Here is a 21,074-nt window from a genome sequence, read left to right as displayed (position 1 = left end):
ATAAATAAATAATGCATTTTCTTAAGACCCTGTCTAGCTTTGAATGATTTCCATCTCACCTGGAATTAAAAAATTATATTTGGCTAAATTGCTAGAGTTGAAACTCTAAGGAACCCTGGTTAAGATGAAAGATTAAATTTAGAAAGTTGATTTTTTTTTTTCCCTTCCCAAATGTGGTATAACAGAATTACTTATCAAAACAGAAAAGTTCTGACTCTGAGGTGTGAGACTTCATGGATGCCAGAGGCATTCAGATTCATGCCTCATGCTTCACGTTTCCCAGAAGTGTGCTATTATCACATTTTAATGCATGCCTTGCCCTGTGTTTTTGCATACTTATAGAAGCTTATGCCAGCTGAAATTAGCCTATGCAACTACTAACATGGGGAAGCATAACAAGCTCACTGGACTTAAAATACTTAAAGAAGCTAATCCTGTTGGAGGAACTTCCAGTGTGCAGCACCCTAGTCACTTAACATTAGGTTTCTGGATTTCTTTTTTCTTTGTTTGTTAGTATAATTTTGTGCATCAAATGATTGAGATCCCTAAACTTTTATGTCTGATAGTCTTCTGAACTTTAACTTGGGAAAGGTCAAGTATTATATGAAAGTTATCTTTCACTTTAAATAAATGCTAACATTCTGATTTGATATATGACTTTTTTTTGATTACTTGCTCTGTATCAGATCAGAAAAAGTCATTTAATAATGTTTAATATTAATATCATAGCAATTATCTATTATTTTTAAGCACAAATTAGAAGCGTAATTTTACCAAGAACTAAAAGTAACAGATGTACAAAAGAAAAGATTTTCTCCTATCTGTTGCTTCTTTTTTGGGGATTAGATATACTTTCAATTGTTCCTCCTGTGCTGTGAGAAATGAGTACATTTGACATGACATTAAACCACTTTTTTTACTCTATCAAGTCTAGTAAAACCTTTAAAAACATGTAGGATTTGCAAATCACTTGTGTTTTTAAATTTCTAAACCATAGAAGATTTTAACAAAGAAATTTATATTGTTACATGTGGAAAAGTTCTTTAGTTGTGGCTCCTATGTTGATCAATTCTTTTGAGAGTATAAGAGAGCTACCCACTGTGTAAAGGTGCCGTATTCCTATATATGGTCAACATGCTGGTACAGCATTTCTGCTAGAGCATAAAATAAGTGTGAAAAATGCATTCTGCAAAATTACACCCTCAAAAATAATGGTGCTGTGAGAAAAATGGGTTTGAGGAAGACCAAAGTCTATGCACTTTTAAAATGAGAATACTAACTAAAATAATAAGTATTAACTTAGGAGATAATATAAATAGCCTAGGTAGGCATCTCAGAATGCTGCTTCAGAAGATATTAAAGCTGCACAAAAACAATAGAATGTGAGATAATGCAGACGAAAGTCAACTAGAGGTTTGAGCCAGGTTTGGGGCTTCTTTAAAGAAGGCACAGGAGGAAGCAAAACTCCCACAAAGAGTAATGCAAGGCATAGGGTGCACCTTTCTGGGGAGGGAGCCCCGGTGCAACAGCCAAGCTAACGTCTTTTATCTTCCCTGCTAAAGAATAGAATTCTACTCCTACTCTGTTGGCCTCATTTGCCTAGGAAAAAGCACATATTCACCAACCAAACTTCTATATCTTACTGACATCATTCCCCTGTTTACTAATCATATATGAGCTACCCGATGTTACAGAAGCACATAGTAGTGGCAGAACACATGTAGATAGTATCAGAGTTTGATGAAGTTGTTTAATAACAACACTCTTATTCCCCCAAACATTCCCCAACTTTTTGTTATCTTAACTTCTTTAGCTTAATTATTACATTATGGTGAACCAGGGGAGGCACTCTCCCTCTTGTGGAAGGAGATACTCAGTCTCTTAGGACCTTTATGATGCTGCTGTTCCAATAACCAAACCCCGCTCCTTTGTGGAACCTTCTAGATCATGGTGGGTAGTATGAAATTTACCCTAGAAGATTCTGAAATGAGTTAGAATAGTACATTAATTAAATTGGATCCAAAGCCATGCTATGGAACACTAAACATTCATTTTCTTTCTTTTTTTAATTTATTTATTTATGTCTGTGTTGGGTCTTCGTTTCTGTGCGAGGGCTTTCTCTAGTTGCGGCAAGCGGGGGCCACTCTTCATCGCGGTGCGCGGGCCTCTCACTATCGCGGCCTCTCTTGTTGCGGAGCACAGGCTCCAGACGCGCAGGCTCAGTAGTTGTGGCTCACGGGCCTAGTTGCTCCGCGGCATGTGGGATCCTCCCAGACCAGGGCTCGAACCCGTGTCCCCTGCATTAGCAGGCAGATTCTCAACCACTGCGCCACCAGGGAAACCCCAAAACATTCATTTTCTATTCCATTTCCTACCTCAAATTAGCTGTCCGAAATAGCTATATATTCTTAAACAAGTTCTTCAGAGATTCTACAATGAGATCAACTGACACGATTAACATATTTCAATTACAAAATTCTAATAACATACCCTGAATTTGCATGTTCTCTTGCCCATTATCAATTTTTTGTAAAGAAATCAAATTTGAAGAATAAGATTTCAAAGAAGTTAAAATCCAAAAGTTTAAAGTCCACAAAGTGAATTTCATAATCAAATAATCTTACCTTTGTGAGTTAAAATCCAATAAAAGTTCAAACTTCTCAAATTAAAACTCAAAGAAATTGAAGTCCTTCCTATTTTATTCTTTCCAGTATCAGCCAGATGGCTTCTGGATGCCTGGTCTGAGCTGGAATTCCTATAACAGCTACTGTCTGGGCTCCTGCAGTGGGTGTCATCTCTCAGGGCTTCAGAAGTTGAATTGGGTCTACACCAACTTTCTCATGTTTCCTACTTCCGACTGAACCAAAAGATGATCACATCAGTCCCACACCCAGCACATTCAGAATAGAATCCAATCCCCAGTTTCTCATGTGGCCATTCCAAGCAAAATGTTGTTTCCTGTTTGGCATGATCCAGACCCATGTGCTTGTTGCCAAAGACCATAGCAGAGACTAAGTGAAGGAAGGCAAAGAAGAGAAAGCATTCTTCATGTCAGACTTTCCAAGATGCCAGACAGTTTATACTGTTGAGCAGAGTCTATGACCTGTGACATAACTCAGTGGGAAGCAATCTCCCATCAAGACATTCATTATAGCATTATGTATTTATAATATCTTACAGGAAAAATTGACCAATATACACTGTCTCCTCTCTCAAAGAGGCTTCATAAAGTGTTGGTTAAGTGCTTTGATTTTGGAGCCAGAACTCAAATTCCAGTTATGCCACTTATTGTATGACCTTGAACAGGTTATTCATTTCTCTGAGAGTGAGTTTCCTAATCTGTAAAATAGGGATTATAATACTTACATTAATAGATTGTTGTAAAGATTAAGTGAAGTCTGTGTAAAGTCCTTAGAACAAGTGCCAGACATTTGGTAAATGTTATATAACATTATCATCATTATTGCTGTTATTATTATTCTCAGAGAGTACTGAGAGTGTTGCACTCTTGCAACATTTAGAAATTTACATTGGTGGTAGCCCCAGTCATAAAGACTTGTTTGACTTACGAAAATAACTCTACCGTTATTTGCCTTTGTAAAATATTCCAAACACCTTAATGTTTCTTTCCCTCTGAGTCCTGTGTTTCCGGACCCCGTGCTGAACCAAGCACGGGCCCTATCTAGTGGCATGGTGTCCACCTTGCCTTGGAAGCATTAATTTCAATCCTGGGTCCCGGTGACTGCTGTACTGACCTCTGGCCTAAGAAACCTGCTTGATGGACACAGCTTCCCCGTCATCTCCACATCAGTTCCAACTGGAGAATAACTTTCAGTGGATCTCTGAATTGAAGGAACTGTTTATGTTTCTGAGGCTCATGTTCTTAGGTGCCCAGTGAGGGCCAACAGTACTGCCATTTCCTCTTGAAGACATGGTCTTTCCTCAGGTTTTTTTTTTTAATTTTTATTTATTTATTATTTTTGTTTGTATTGGGTCTTCATTGCTGCGTGCGGGCTTTCTCTAGTTGCGGTGAGCGGGGTCTCCTCTTCATTGCGGTGCTGGGGCTTCTCAATGTGGTGCTTCTCTTGTTGTAGAGCCAGGCTCTAGGTGCGCAGGCTTCAGTAGATGCAGCACGTGGGCTCAGTAGTTGTGGCTCACGGGCTCTAGAGCGCAGGCTCAGTAGTTGTGGTGCACGGGCTTAGTTGCTCCACGGCACGTGGGATCTTCCCGGACGAGGGCTCAAACCCGTGTCCCCTGCATCGGCAGATGGATTCTTAACCACTGCGCCACCGGGGAAGCCCCTTTCCTCAGTTTTTGAATGCTCCTGGTCTTGAGTTAACGTTTCTGTCATCCTTTTCTTCAGTATTTAGGATTTGCCTCCAGGGTTTGCCTCTACTGAACTCCTGTTCCTTTCAGAAAAATTCCCTCCTGTAACAGACTTGGGGCTGCATTGTTTGCAGCAGTTGAGGTTTTTCTTTTCTTTTACCTTCTTTTTGCTTTCTGATCCATACTTGTGTTTTTCTAACATATTTCTCTAGCTATTTTTTTCCTTGCAGGGTCTCTCATAGTGAGAGGTATGAAGTCAATAAATTCCAAGTTTGTCAATAGCATCCTTTGTTCAAACCAGTCTTATCCATTTTCGCCTCCCTGAGTTAAATAATCCTACCCAGGATGTATTTTCCCACAGTCCAACGTCTAATTTAGATCTGGACTCCTTGATTTATTCTTGTTCTGCCTGGATCTCCTGTAATGTAATTCATCTTGCCTTTACCTTTTCTTAATCTTAATCTTAGGCCCATAAATTTTCGGAGTTCACCAAATACTTTTTTTTTTGGAGTACTTTATATTAATCTTCTTAGTATTCCCCTCTCCAGTTTGTTCAGATTTTATGTGCACTCTTTGTATAACTATTCCATCCTCATAAGAGATTCTCTGATTTCTCTTGCTATTAATTTATCTGTAACCTAAATGCCACCTCTTCACAATATTCAGGATTCTGCCTTCTCTGGGGAATTGCTCTCCAGAGAAGATTTGCTCTCTGAGATCTTATCTATGAGATTTCTCTGTTAGGTTTCACTGGGGCCCCATTTCTTATTTCTGATTTTGTAGCAATTAAAATATACCCCCCTTTTATAATAACCTCTTTAAGAGTAGTTAGACTTGGATGTACCTCCCGTACCCTCATACCTGGCCTTCACGATCTTAGTTTTTATTTTTCATATCTGTCGAATGTGTTCTCAGATCAGACGTTTACATTTATTCTAAGGAAATCTCTTTCCTCCTTGAGCTAAATAAGCCATCTTATTTGTTTTCATGCACACACTGCTTTGTTCTGATTGTAAGATTGAAGCATATTTTAAAACCACTTTACTTTCTTCTTGATTCCTTTAACAAATCTGATTCCTAGATTTGTAATCCTTTCTTTGAGTTGTTTCACTACTTAACTGAAGAAGACAAAGCATTCTTTTTATAACAAATCTACTACTTTTCTATAGGTGAAGCCATAGTTTGGGTTTCTGACAATTAGAACCATGGTCAACATTTATGTGATAAATAAACTTAGAGTCAACCTGAATTGGTGGAGTTTACTTTAAAAGCTTGTGGACGAGCCACACAAATCTAAGGTTAGCTCGTCCACAGTTCCTTTTTGGCCCAGAATGTAGTTTAAAATAACATAATGGAGAACAGAATTTGAGGCATGGGACCTAATGCTTCCTATCTAGGCATGGTACTATCAATTTAATAATAGAACCTCACTGTAGCAGCTAAAACCCAGCTGCCACTAAACTTTAAAGTCCTAACCTGCAGATTTAGTTGCAAAACACAGAAAAACAGCAACTGTTGTTCTCCCTTCCAATGCCTAAAATGATCTAATCCCAATCTCAGACTTGCCTGCAGTATCAGGTGACTTTCACTGCCTAGTTCAAGTGCCAGTAGCTGCAGCCTGCACAGTAACCCCATCCTTGCCCTGGGCTAGCATTTTCTGAAGGCCAAGGTTAGTGGAAAATAATCCCAGCTGCATTCAGTTGCTGTAATCCATCAAGCTCAAAATTCTACACAGTTCTTGCTTATTAAAAATTTCAGGCCAACCTCCCTATTCTCCATGTACAGTCCCTTCAGTAAGAGCACAAATATAAAACTGAAAATTCCACTACATGACCCAATGTAAGTTGCCAGACACCACCAAGGTTAAAAAGCAAGCAAGCAAATGAACAAAAAACCCACATAGTCCTTGCATATTAAAGCATCATCAAAGCATGAAGCCACCTAGTCAGGGTCCCTCCATAAGTCTCAATATTTTTGTGTTATTTTCTCTCCAAAATTACTCATGTGTTTCTCAGGGTTCCTGACCATCTTGGTCCCCTAAGTATAGCACTATCCTGAGTTTTACGAGACATTCTAGCAAAATACTGACCCTAAGGTGGTAGTGAAGACCCCAGAATTTGTAGGCAGCTGGTCAGAGGGAGGGCAGTCTTGTGGAGAATTGTGCCCTTAACCTTGAGTTTTGTTAACTCCTTGCATTTGGGGGACTGATACTTCCCAATTTCAAAACATACCACAAGTAAAGCTACAGTAATTAAAACAGTGTGGTACTGGCACAAGCAGAGACATATAGACCAATGGAATAGAATTAAGAGTGCAAAAATAAACCAATACATCTGTGGCCAATTGACTTTCAAAAGGGTGTCAAGACCATGCAATGGGGAATGAATAGTCTCTTTAACAAATGGTGCTGGCACAACTGGATATCCACATACAAAAGACTAATGTTGGACCCCTACCTAATATCATATACGAAAAAAAAAGAAAAAACAAGCTGAAAGTGGATCAACGACCTAAATATAAGAGCTAGAAGCATAAAACTTTTCCAAGAAGACATAGAGGTAAATCTTCATGACCCTGGATTTAGCAATGGATTCTTAGACATGACACCAAAAGTATGAGCAACAAAAGAAAAAAATAGGTAAATTGGAGTTCTTCAAATTTAAAAAAAATTTGTACATTAGAGGACATTATCAAGAAAGTGAAAAGACCACCTACCAAATGGGAGAAAATATTTGCGAATCATGTATCTGATACAGTTAAATATCCTAGATACATAAAGAACTCTTAGACTCAACAACAAAAAGACAAACAGCTCAATTAAAAAGATGGGCAAAGGAATTAAATAGACATTTTTCCAAAGAATATATACAAACAGCCAAGAAGCACATCGACATCCTTTGTCATAAGGGAAATGCAAATCAAACCCACAATGAAGTAACACTTTACACACATTAGTGATGACTATAAAATAAAAATCACACACATAGACAAAATGGAAAATAAGTTGGTGAAGATGGAGAAATTGGAAACTTTGGATATTGGAAACATAAAATGGTGCAGCCACTTTGGAAAACGATTTGGTGGTTCCTCCAAAAGGTAAACATAGAATTACCATGTGGCCCTGCAATTCTACTCCTAAATGTATACCCCAAAATAATTGAAAATAATCAAAAACATGTGCCTGTACATGCATATTTATAGCAGCAGTGTAGATAATAGCCAAAAGGTGGAAACCAAACATCCATGAAAAGATGAAGGTAGAAATACATTGTGGTATATACATAGAATGGAATGTTATTCAGCCATGAAAAGGAATGAAGTACTGATAATGCTAGAACATGGATGAACCTTGAAAACATTATGCTAAATGAAAAAAGCCAGACAAAAAAGGTACCATGTTGCATGATTCCATTTATATTTGAAATATCCAGAGTAGATAAATCCATAGAGATAGAATGCAGATTCATGTTTTCTAAGGCTGGAGGGGAGATGACAATGGGGAAACTAATGTATGAGGGGTTTTACTTTGGAATGAAGGAAATTTGTCAGAACTGGCTAGAGGCTGTGGTCGCACATTTTCAACGTACTAAATGCCACTGATTTCCTCACTTTAAAATGGTTGATTTTATGTTATGTGAATTTTACTTCAGAAATTATTTAAAAAAAAAAAAAAAAGACAAGTGGAGCAGAACCGCTTCATCCCAGTTGTCTAGCCAAGGTCATCCTAGATGGCCAGCTGATTCCAAGACATGTGATCTAGCCCAGCTATGACCTGCAGAACCACCCAGGTAATTTGTAGACTCTTGAGCTTAATAAATATTTGTTGTTCTATGCCTCTGAGTTTTGAGGTGGTTTGTTATGCAGCATTATTGTGGCAATAGATACCAAATATAGATAGCTATTCATACTTCATAAATATTATCACATTGTCTTTATTTACTACTTAGACTAAATTCTATTCCTAAATCTTAATCCTTTGTGTGGCCAAAGAGTGATCTTCCTAAAATATCCTTTTTTTTTTTTTTTTTTTTTGCTCAAAACTTTACATCAGGACAGTCTTCACACTCTATATCCTGACATTCAAGCATTATTTTGTTTACTAATACCTCTTATAACTTCTTTTGATATCATATGTCTGTACCATATGTCATAACATTTGTTTATATATACATAACACTGTTTATATCTCTGTTTCATGTGTAGGACTTATCTCTTTAACTAAAGAGAGATATTGTTCTCATACTTAAAAAAAAAAAAAAACTCCAAAAATCTTTTAATGTCTACAATGGGACTGAGCATGTAATAGACCCGCAAAAAATTAGTATTTAAATAATAATTGTTAAGTATAATCTTTGTTAGAGTAAGTGATGAAAAACACTTTTTAAATGAATGAGTGAATTAAAATTCAAAAAAATTATTTGTTGAATTAAATTTGTACAAATTACCCACTATTAACTACTTTTTGTTGCTAATTCTCAGTGCTGTCACTCAGTGATTCACCACCACTCTGAATAGTATTTTGCCGTATTCCATAGAACTTTAAAAGCCTGAAGATGTGTATGCATTATTAGATGCATAGTGCAGTGTAAAAAGCAAATGATAATGACTACATTTTTTTTTTTTTTTTTTTTTTTAATTTTTGGCTGTGTTGGGTCTTCGTTTCCGTGCGAGGGCTTTCTCCAGTTGCGGCGAGCGGGGGCCACTCTTCATCGCGGTGCGTGGGCCTCTCACTGTCGCGGCCTCTCTTGTTGCGGAGCAGGGGCTCCAGACGCGCAGGCTCAGTAGTTGTGGCTCACGGGCGTAGCTGCTCCGCGGCATGTGGGATCTTCCCAGACCGGGACACGAACCCGTGTCCCCTGCATTGGCAGGCGGATTCCCAACCACTGCGCCACCAGGGAAGCCCATGACTACATTTTTTTTTGATAGCTGCTTTAGAATAGTGTTGTTGATTGATTTACTTTGGATCTCAGCATTAGAAGCATCTTTGGTCATCACCAAAACCTCACTTTGTCATGAATCTCCTCTAAATCATCTCCAATAAGTGTCCATCCAGCCACTACTTGTTCTATTTCTGATAGCTCTAATTTAATTTTAAAAATCTAATAACTTTTAAACTTTTACCGTTAGTCTTGATTTTGTCTTCTGGAGTTGAATAATGCAAATTAATTCTCAGTCTATGACTGCCTTTAAATATTTGAACAAGTGTGATTTAAATCTTCTCCACTTTAAATATCTCCAGTCTCTCCATCTATTTCTCTGACCCCTCACCATCCTGGTAACTCTTTGTTCTGTTTAGTTTTTTTGGTATTCCTCTTTGTTGACCCCACATTGTACACAATTTTCCAGGTTAATCAATGATGAGCAAAGCAGCCCCACCTCCTCTTTTTTTTTTTTTTCAGATCATTATTTAGCCTAAACTTGCATTATTATTTCTTTTACATACATCATATCATTGACCTAAATTGAACTTAAAGTCAATTAAAGCCCCCAAGTTTTTGCTTACAATTTGCTTTTAGGCTACTTCCTTATCCTGTACTTGTACTGCTGATTTTTTAGATATGTGAACAGAACTTTATACATTGATAGCTACTAAATTTCTACTTACAAGGTTTTTATTTAGTAGATTAGCCTTACAAGATTTTTCAGATATTTAATCTGTCACCCAGGGATTAACAATTTCTCCTATCTTTGTTTTCACTTGTAAATTTTGTATGAATACCAACTTTACCACTATCCAAGTTATTGATAAAAATGTTAAGTAGCCCATGATTAGGGACAGAGATCTTTAGCATGCTAATAGGGTCCCTGCTTCAGATTTATATTAGTTTTCCCTGAATATGGCTGTTCATTTAGTTATGAATCTATAGGCTCACCTATTTCCAACTTAAACACAATTTTCTAATTGCCTCACTCTAGTAACACTATTTTAAAAAGTGAGCTTAGTCTGTCATAATTGCTCCTATTGAATCAATGCGTAAACTTTTATCATGGCCTGAAGGGCCTTCATGATTTGCTCCCTACCCAGCTTCTCCATCTTCACTTGTACTACTGACCCCTTCATCTCTGTGCTCAAGTCACTTTATTTTCTTGTTTCTGTTCCTCAAACACTTGATTCTCCTTCATGCCCCAGTACCTTACCATATGTTTCCTCTGCTTGGATTCTCTTCCCCTGTCTTCCTTGCAAGCTGTTTTTCCTGCTCTTCTTAAGGTCTTATTTTAAATATTTCTTCTTCTGAATAGCTTTCCCAACATTGGCTTGCTCCTGTCCCACTTCCTCCCTTATCTAGAACTGGTATCCCTGTTACATTCATAGCACCCTGTGTATAGTAATTGTCACAACTGTAATTAATAAAACTGCTTGAGGAGTTATTTAATATCGACCTGTCCCCTAGACTGTAAGATCCGTGAGGACAGAGATTTAGTAGTCTTCTCTATTCCCATGTTTAACCCAGGTCTAAATAATGTAGAGGGGTTATAATAAAATATTATAAAAATTGGGGATGATGCCCTTCTTGGTGAAGCATTGTACTTAGATTCCTTTAGATGTAAATGGAAATTTCAGGACTTTGAGAGAGTCTAGTCAAAATGCTTCCCTCTCCCTTTATACCCTAAAATGCCTAGTACTACCCTTGTGTTGCTAGTACTTCTCCTGCTGTGCTGAATGTGGAATTCCGCAATGGTGCAGATGGTCTGGGCCCTGTAAATGGCATTGCTTTCTTAGTTAAAAGTGTGTAACTCAGAAGGGTATGTAGCCTGCAGCCTACAGTCAAGTCCCATACAGGGACAACTATATGTGTGTGTGTTCATTCTGATTCCTTATATTACTTTCTCCAGGAAAGAAATTGTAAGCTAGGGAAGCATCCACTTATAACTTTCTTTTGTCTTGTTTTGGATAGTGAGTGACGTATTTCTCTATCATTTTTAAAGAGAAGCATCAAAAGAAAGCAGTCATGAATTCTAAATAGAGGACTTAACCAGGAGGCTTGCAGACCTTCTACGTTCTCCTGCCTTGTTGCAGATACGCCCATTTATCTGGGAAGGGACATACAGACTTAGCAGTACGTTGCTTAAAGACAATAGATGGTAGCCACAGTCTATTGAGATCTGCTTTCCACTGGAAGCAATAATGATTATATGTTGCTGTTAGAGATGTCAAGCTCCATGGAGGGAATTTCCCCATGGGTCTCCCTCTCTGCACATTAAATATTTGCTTAGTATGCGAATTACCCCATGTTGGGTCCTAATGATTATTGTTTATTTTTCTAAAAGTGTTCACAAACCATTTTATAATCTGCCCTAGAACTTTTCAGGGAATAAAGATCAAACTTACCTTCTTTAAAATTAAGTACATTTGCCTTGCTTCAATCCTTGGATCCCTTTACCATTTACCTTTACTTCTCAAATTTTATGAAACGTAAAAATTTAGGTCTCTTGCTGAAGAAGGATGCCAAATGCTGGTGGTTATTAATCAGCCCTGAAATTTCTCTAGATTGAAATACACAAAGGCAGCCAGTTAAGAGCCCTTTTGTGTAGGAAAGATGCCACTCAGGAAAAGTCTTCAAACCTTCCTTGGGACTATGCTCTCTGTGACTTTGCTTTGGTTCCAGGGTACCTTAGACATGGCCCTCAGTGTCCTCTAAGTGACTTCCAGACATTGAACTTGAGCACTAGCTACTCTCATTTCTTGGACAAAAACAAAAAGTGCTGGGAGTTCCCTGGTGGCCTAGTGGTTAGGATTCTGGGCTTTCACTGCTGTGGTCTGGGTGGCGTGGACAAAAACAAAAAACAAAAGAAAGAAACCCTGCTAACTAATCACTGATTTATATTTCTACGATTGATCCATAGAGAATATTAAGAATTTTGTTAAGGCTTGATTTTAAAAAGTTTTTTTAGTGGCAGTTGGAGAACTCCCATTATAATTGGATCACTGTCATCTTTTATTAAGTATTTGAACGCACAATTGTGTGATATGAACATTCACAAAGCAGTCTAATCTGCTCATAGACTCTTTATATGTCAAAAACTCCCTTTTGAAGTCTTTAAAACATAGACTCTCTTTTACATTCATGAATATATGATCTTCACACCTAGGTTTTGTTGGGCTAAACTTGCTTCAGTATTTATGTAATTTTTTAACCAAGTCCTTGCTTTTTCCCTCTTCTCCTTGAGTTTATCTTTTTAGCTTCTACTTTTTATATCTCTTATTTCTGAGTCTTTGAACTCTTAACGCCAAAAATCTTTCTCTAACCCTAATGATTTTCCAAGATCCTAGAAGTTCATTATAAAAAACATTGTAACAAGTATAATTGCCAATGAAAACAGCCTAATTGTTACTACCTGTTATAAAACAATTGTTTACAAAGCTCTCCATGTAAAAAAATATGACTCAGCAGAGATTGGTTTTCTTCCTCCTGAGCGTTTTTAGAAGAGAGGTGGAATAACAGACAAAAATATATAAAGTGCTTTTTATAGAAGATTCAACTTTTGTGAAACAAACATGGAGAAATGTCAAAAGGGAAACTTCCATTGTAATTACTGTAACTATTAAGACTTTTCAGTCTTTTCTCACATTTAAAATATAAAATTTTCATGACATATATATATTTTACATCCTAAGTAAAATATTTAAATGTAAGTAATATGTTGACCTAGGATTTGCAGCCAAGGAGACTAAAACAGCTTTACCCACATTATCTGATGCCTAGTTCTCTCTGAATTAGGTATGTATGGGCCAGGTATTATTATTACTATTCCTTCTTTTGAGACTGAAAAAGAAAAAAAAGAAAAAAGAAAAAGGATCCAGCTACATTTTTTAGATTTATATTAGTTGTGACTTTATAATGTAATAGGAGAATTTTGAGACATTTTACAATTAGCTTGCTTTTGAATGTTACTTATGTATGTAAGTGCTTCGTGTATTTGGTTTTGTCCTAGTTTTACTATTTTTTTATTGTATCTTTTCCTACTGGGTCAAAAGTTAATTGGTGCCTCAGTTAACACCATTTGGATTAAGCTTTTCTGAATAGTAACAAAAATTAAAAATAATAATGTCTAAAAAGTGTCAGTTATTAACAGCAAGCAATTATATAATGACATTTCCAGAGGTCTTTACTTCTAATTTTTGTTGATTTTATTTATTAAGTTCCATGCATTGTACTTCCCAAAACTAATTCTAAGATAATGCTTTAAATTTTTGTACAGAGCTTTAAAGTTTACAAAAGCAGGTCATATATATTCAATTATTATGTATTGGTATAGACCATAACCACATGAAAATAGATTAGATAGATTATAGTTAATTCTCAACATTTCTTTACATAACCTTAAGGTTGTACACATATCAGTTCAATTAAGTTATTTTACATTATTACTAAATATCAAATATTTTAGATGCCCAAGAAATTGAGTCCACAAAATACTTGTATTTTCAAAGACACATACACTATTATTTTTGTTGAGGGAAAAAGCAAGACTCAGACAATAGAATCCCAGCTTACTTCTGCTTGTATAAATCAAGTTATTTAAATAAATGAATTGTGTATGCTGACCTGTTCTACCAATGTGCTACTGGGGTGTATGAAAAAAAGATGTGCATGGTGGTGGAAGTAGAAAGAGGCATAAAGCGTATTGGAAAACTACCAAATGTCCCCTGCAAATGGGCCCTATTCAGAATCAGTAAGCGTATGATGAGTGAAGTGGTTTTGAATATCGCCTTTAGATTCCATGCTGTTACAAGGCCAGCCCTGAACATGGCAACTCTTATTTCCACACACAGTACCTCTTCACTCTCAATTTAACCCCAAAATCTGATGAACCCATTACTCCATACTTGATTTCATGGAACAAGGAGTAGATATAGTTACAAATGATCAATCACAAGCCGTGAACCAAAGCAGCAAGGCATTAACAATTCACACCATTTCGGTCCACTTGCTCAAGCAGAAGATGTGCCAGAATATTTAATGCACAGCTACTTCGTTCAGTTTAAGAAAAGACATGACTCAGGCTGCATTTTCAAAACGGAGGAGACTTCCTAAGATTTCATACTTCCAAGCCCCAATGTCAACGTTCACCCACATATCAGCAATTAAAATAAACAGGTGTTCTGTAAAGGTCACAATGTCTGAATTAAATTTTACCCAGGTAAAAACAGTATGACCTATGAAATTCTTCCCCCCAGTGCATCTCTTTTCTGCTTGATCCTATCATACAAATCAGTGTCGCTTACAACAGTATTCAAACACTGTAGACCCCACAGGCAATATGCCGTCAGTTTAATAGGATCACTGAAAAACTAAAGCAGCTGTGAAAGACTGCTCTAACTATAGCAATCGTGTGCTTGTCATTTTGTTCAGTGGAGGAAAAATCCAAATTTGGGTAGGCATCAGTATTTAAGAAAACGACTGCTAAATCTTTTCTCATAAGTACCTTAGGGACAATAGGATTTGACATATAGCATGTAAACAAAAGTACACAGCAGCTGTTAGTTTAGCTGTGTTTGAATAAAAATATACTGATATAAATCAAGCAACATAGGAAACCGTATGCTCTCCATCATTCAATCTTCCCAGTAGACCATGCTTTTGAGTGGCGTCTGCTGGTTGCTCCCGGACTGGGAGCTTTCCAACTACTACCTAAAGCTGGATAAGGAACAGTAAAACATATACATACCTTGGCACTAGCTCAAACTCCCTCCAGGCCTATTTCCTGGATGGGAAGCCGTCAATTCTAGGTATCTTTTAAGAACTCACCTTGTATCATACAAAAAAGACTTTTTAGATCAACTTCATTAAAAAAAAAATTTCAATTGAATTGGTGGGAAATTTCCACATGATGTCCTGCTAACAATAGCTGAGTATTTTTGAGACTTGCGACCTGAAATTTCCTGCCAAAGAGCATATAGAAGTTTCTGTATAGGTAATTATGCTCTGGGCAGTGCCTTTTTTTCGTAGTCTCATGTACTCTGACTGAAATGTGAAAATTACAATATTATGTAAATTATGATTCTGGATACTTAATTGGCATGAATTTTAATTTTTAATTGGAAGCAGGTTATTAAAGCTTTTGATAATTTCCAGTGCTTGAAAAATATATTGATTAAAAAATCCTCTTTTTAGCTTTCCACAGTAGATTCAAATGCAGCGTGCCAAGTGTCTCTTTAAATGTCAGGTGTTGCTTTTGGAGAGAGATACACATTCACTAGGTATAGAACTTGACAGGACATTCCAGTCTATATCTTCTTGGTAAGTTCTATTAGGTTTCTCTTTAGAGGAACTTTAGGCTCCTTGTCAAAAATTCTTGTGCTGCACCCATCACAAATCCAAATAAGTTCAAGCTTCTTATCAGTGACGAAGTGGTTTTAGTATAAGGTCCTCTTGAAGACTGAACAGTTTGTCTTATGATTAGCTTCTAAACTCATTGTGTTTGGAGTTCTTAGAAGGAATTACCTTTATTATTTAAAATAGCTATTTTGACCTTAAGCTAATATTATTGCCCTGCTATTTAAGTTTTATTGTGTGCCTTTTCCCACAGTAGCACGATTTAGGATAAAGCACATAAGGATTTTCCAAGACTTCTAAAATACCCAGCTCTGGTCTTCTCCTGGCTAGTTAATGCTTCATTGCCAAATCGTATTGTTTTCCTTTTATATTTATTTTCTTCTTTAGTGTTCAAGATAATTTTATAAGGAAGATTAAAATAAAACTATTGTACATACCCTAAATGTGCTTCAAAATTCTGGTACATTCGTATTTATTTATCAAAGTTTGATCAAATTTTCATTTGGTCACAGAAAGTTACAGATTCTAAGTGATTGTGTATAGTTGTACTCATGGTTTTAAAACTCACCTAAAAGACTGCCCACAGTATATCCAAAAGTACTGTTTATTTATCCAGTAGACATTTATTGGGCACTGCTTTTACCAAACTAAAAAACACCATGCCCTCTAACCCCAAAGGTTTTGTGATTTACTGGAGGATGGAAGTGGGAGTGGAGAAGATAAGGATTAATACAAATCAATAAGAGAAAAATAAAAGTATAAACAATACTCTGGGAAACAGAAAGGATGGAACAATTAATTCTGCCTACACAACTTGGGATATTTTGGAAGTGACAATTGATATGAGCCTTGAAGGACAAAAATATATTAACAGGTGGAAAGAAAGGGGGAAGACATGCAAGGGAAATAGAACAGCATGAGTGAGAGAAGTATCAGTTGATAGTTATGAAGTTAATATAGCTACTACTTTTAATCATATGATCTATTTACCCATAATGCTCAGTACTAGCTATGTCCAGTAAAGTTACTCCTTTTGGCCACATGATCTATTTACCCAACATCCTCAGTCTTAACTCCAAACCCACTGAAACCATTGGATTAATTTCAATTTGCCCTATAGTCATGACTTGAGAATAAACAAAATGGATAAAAAGCTATCATCCATATAACTTCACCTTTCCAGCGATGGAAGTGATCCCCGTGGAATGATCACATTGGACTGATCTATGCATATTGATAGATTTAAGGAATGATTAATTTCCAAATCATTTATCTAATAAAAATGTTGAGGACTTGCTTAAAGGAAATATTGAAATTACAGGAAAGCAAAATTCTGTAAATAAGAGCCAATAGGTAGAACACCTGTAATAATGGCCTCAAACACAGAAGAAATGCTATGTGTAGCTATGCAAACAAAAATTAAAGAAACATAAGATAATGGGAGCCAGCTAACCTTGAATGAGGCTATATTTATGAGTAGCAGTTTGAAAGAGAAGCTCATGGTTTACACACAAAATAATATCCCAGGGTTCATTCCCTGGAAAAGACATAATTTTTCCATTGAGTGTCTATAATGGGCTTTGCTAGCTCATAGCAACATGTAGGATTATGCTCTTTCCAATGTTGAAAAGTGTCTATTGTCCCTGCTAAATCATTGCCCTTATTTCTTGCACATCTGTACGCAGTAGTCTTCTTTAACAGAATGAAGTTTTGCTTCAGAAACAGAAAAAGGAGAACTCTACATAAAAGAGATAAAACCATTGGTTAAGAACACTTATGAGTTTTTAGTATAGAATATTATGAACGTCCACTGAAATGCTTAAAAAATAATTCTCACTCATGTTAAAATCTATGGTTGAGGTTGAAAAGTCAACTGACTTCTCTTTTTTAAAAAATCAATTATTCTATTATATTTCAAAACTGTCATCTTAGGCCAAGTCTTCTTTTTTAGGGAGAGTTCTTTAATTTGAACTGATTAATAAGTTTTATTTTTCAAATATATTAAGCTTATTTATACTTCCTTTCTAAGTGCTTAGGCGTATCATTTTCTTATGTTTTCTGTACCTTCCTAGTTAGTGGAAACATTGTTTGTTCTTGGAGTGTGCTTTGTCTTCCTTTTCAAGAAGATCATCAAAGTTACTAGTTTGCAGCTTCCAAAAAGAATGAGCCTTCTAATCCCTAGTTCAGAGGCTAACCTTTATTAGCACTCTTGTGGTTATAATGAGGACCCTGCTTCCAGCAGGGAGATTCTGGAATACTGAACAGATTATTCAACAAGTTCAGAGCAGATTCTGAAGTCCCTTATAAAACCTGCTTGTGAATACTGCTTTCTTTGCTTTGCTGTTTCTGGTTTCCATAGTATTCCTAATTACATAAATCATGTGGAGCATGGGAGCTGTTTTCCATCCTATATCAACTCTGACACTGCTTGTGTTTTGATATAATTTGTATTTTTTTTCCTAAACTGTATTTTTTCTGAAATTCTTATGGAAGGTACAAACCCTGAAAAAGAGTAGAGTTTTGTGTTAGAAAATCTATGAAATTCTTTTCTGGAATCCTTTGGGCTGGCATAAAGAATTTGAAAGTTACTTTGTGACAAGCACAGATGAATAAAGCTGTAAGACTAGAGAATCTGATAAAATGTTCTTAGGTTTATATTCAAGATTAAATCTTGGATGTAAATCATTCAAGTTTATTACTTACTTCTCAATTTACTTAATTTTTTTTCAATTTAACAGCTGTTTATGTGATGCCTTTCCATGTATAAAAACTGTACTAAGTTCAATGAGTGTACCGATTAAAAGTTGTAAACTTTTTTGTAATTTTTTTTTAATTTGTAAAACTTTTTTTAATTTGTAAAATTAAAATTCAACACATAGTAACACATGAATGTTGTAGCCAGCTAAAACCACTGTTGATTCTTAAACTGGGTTTCTTTAGGAAACATTATAAGCAAAATTGATTTATATTATACATTTTTTAAATATTAAAGAGTTATAATTCTAAAAATAAGTTTACTTCTCTTTTTATTTCTTTAGTACTGTATGTGACCTAATATTTTTTAAATGTTTGAGATATCTGTTTTGATAAAACTCATAGAGAATAGCTATTGCTCCAGGAATGTAAGAATAGTTTCGATACGTGGATTTTAGGAATTAGTTTCTCAGGCTGGTGAGTGAATTTCATGCACACATCTGAAGATGTCTAAATAATCACTGGGTCATGATTTCCTTTTAACTTTATTTACAGTAGTCTTAGAAAATCTTAAACTCTATTTCCAATGTTTTCCTTAGTGATGAATATGTTAGAAAGAATTTAAATTGTGCTTTGGTAGAGAGTTGTAGAACTTAGTGCCATAAAACGCATAACTTTTTTACTAAGAACAAAAATCAGCAGAATACCAGTAGCAAAGGCAATTTGCATAACTCAGCCGCTCAGCAGCTCAGCTGAACCTAATTGTAATTCAATTTCCAGATTGCTACGCTAGGCCTCTCTGCATAAAATATGCAACATATAACATAACCAATGACACGGACGTATTTTCTTTGCTGGTGATCTAATTTCTTTTCCAGTAGAAGTATGTATTAGAATGAGGTCGCCAAGCCATATAGTTATTTTGTATGTTTATGTTGTGTCACATGTATACACTTAAAGACAAAGTTAAAAAAAAATGACATCCTTTCATTTTTCGGGGTGCCCAAGTGTGCTTAAGATTTTAAAAATTTCTTTATTTCTGGCATTTCAGAGGGAAATTAAATCTTGAAAAGTGTTAGCTAGCTGCCATGTTATTTGACTATTTTACACTAGAAAGACTTTATAAGCTAATCGTGTGAAAAAGTGTATAAACATGTCTGTCAGGTCCATATGGATGTTGCAATACAGGCCCACAGGTAAATATCTTCTGTTTACAAAATGCATACTGGAATAGCATCCCTAAATCTTTGACTAGTTTATACCCCAGAAGCTTAAAAACAAAAAGGTACGGTAAATGCTTGCTTAAGATTCTCCCCCTTATTTTTAAACAGCCTTGCCACCCTGTTTTATGGGTTATTTAAGTGATGGCAGTGAAAAGACTTGAATTAGGATGGCTTATAAAGGTGTGGATTATATTTTATGAATAATTCCCAGATGTGATGTTTTAGGTATATAGACCCCTCTACGGGAAGCTATATACAGAAACAACATGGATCATACAATTTTATCAGGACAATGCAAGTAGATTTCAGCAAGGTTGGTTCCAACTCATCTGTGATAAATGAGAAGATAGGGCAATCAGTGCACACCGTGACCCTCCGTGCAGCTAGTTAGGCACACTTCCCAACTATTCAGGTGTGCTCACAAAGCTTATGATTCTTGTATGGGGGGTGTCTCAATATAAATACATCCTTCATGGTGGCCACTAGTAATGCAGGAATTGCCTCTTTATGACTTAACCCAGGTCACATATAAATAGTAGATGTTAAGAGTTAGCTCTGGTACTGGGGCTGTGTTCCAGGCAGTGGATCTCGTTTGGGTCAAAAGAATTTATTTTCCCTTATTTTCTCATATAGTTCCTCTGCTTGAAAAATGCCTGCAAAATTCCATCACACCTTTGCGGGGACCAGTTTGGGTCTCTAAGGGAGAAGGTTTCAGCCCCTCAGGAGCTAAGATGTACATCCAAGGAGTTCTTTGGGCCTTGTACCAACGATTAAAGTCCGCAAAGAAATATTATAAACAGGTGAGTCATCCCTCTTTAAAAACTGCTTTATTGCATGTTTTAAAATGTACTTGGTTGTATAGAGGCAATGATTGGCATCATGTCATAAAAGAACTGTGACATGTATTTCGTGAGCTCAGTGCCCGTTTGGGAGCCAAAATGCTTCTTCTGTAATCTCAAAGCCAACAATAATGGGGCTAATTGTATCTGTCTTTTGCTGTGGGATGTGATATGTCTCATCTTTTCTTGCTGCATACTGTGCAAAGCGAAGGCAGCTCCTTATGTGGAAATTCTATAGACAGTTACTTTAAGTAAGAAAATGAATAGCTCCTAAAGCATCTGAAGCTTTAAATGTTCACCCTTCTACTTTTTTTTCCAGTATGAAATTAGACTTGCTATTGTAGAAGATGGGCTAAAATATAACCAATCATATTCTGGGCAATGAAATTGTGAATTAACTTCATGTCAAGAGTAACTTATTTCATTTAAACTTATTTAACTTGTATGTTTCCGGATCTGAAAGTATAAGAATAGAATTAATGTATTTGAATTTGTTTAAACTAGATTTTGTCCTTTAATTTCTAACTTTCTATTCCATAATTGTGAGACCGAAAGAGAAAGAGAAAGAGAGGGAGAGCGAGAGAGAGAGAGAGAGTCTGTATGTGATGGGGGAGAAGGGGGTATGTATGTGAAAACTTTGATATTTATGTTACTACTTATAGGGACTTTGATTTATCTTAAAGTAGAATTCATATTGTAAAGCAGAATGATTG

At 36.1% G+C, this 21,074-nt stretch overlaps 1 protein-coding gene across 15 annotated transcripts in view; it reads left to right on the top strand.

Moving 5' to 3' along the window:
* The window catches only part of DCDC1 (doublecortin domain containing 1), a 471,016-nt gene that overhangs the window by 89,739 nt on the left and 360,203 nt on the right, over positions 1–21,074 (top strand). For all 15 annotated transcript variants that reach the window (XR_014267934.1, XR_014267935.1, XM_082476590.1 and 12 more), the window contains exon 8: positions 20,156–20,322. Coding sequence is in view for 13 of the 15 variants with exons in the window: in XM_082476590.1 (XP_082332716.1) it covers positions 20,156–20,322 (167 nt within the window). In the remaining 2 variants the exon portion in view is untranslated. The remainder of the gene's footprint in view (positions 1–20,155; positions 20,323–21,074) is intronic.

This window comes from Balaenoptera physalus, assembly GCF_965194825.1.
Source record: "Balaenoptera physalus genome assembly, chromosome: 10".
In the NCBI taxonomy this organism is placed as follows: domain Eukaryota; kingdom Metazoa; phylum Chordata; class Mammalia; order Artiodactyla; family Balaenopteridae; genus Balaenoptera; species Balaenoptera physalus.
This window is presented reverse-complemented; position numbering and strand designations above follow the sequence as displayed.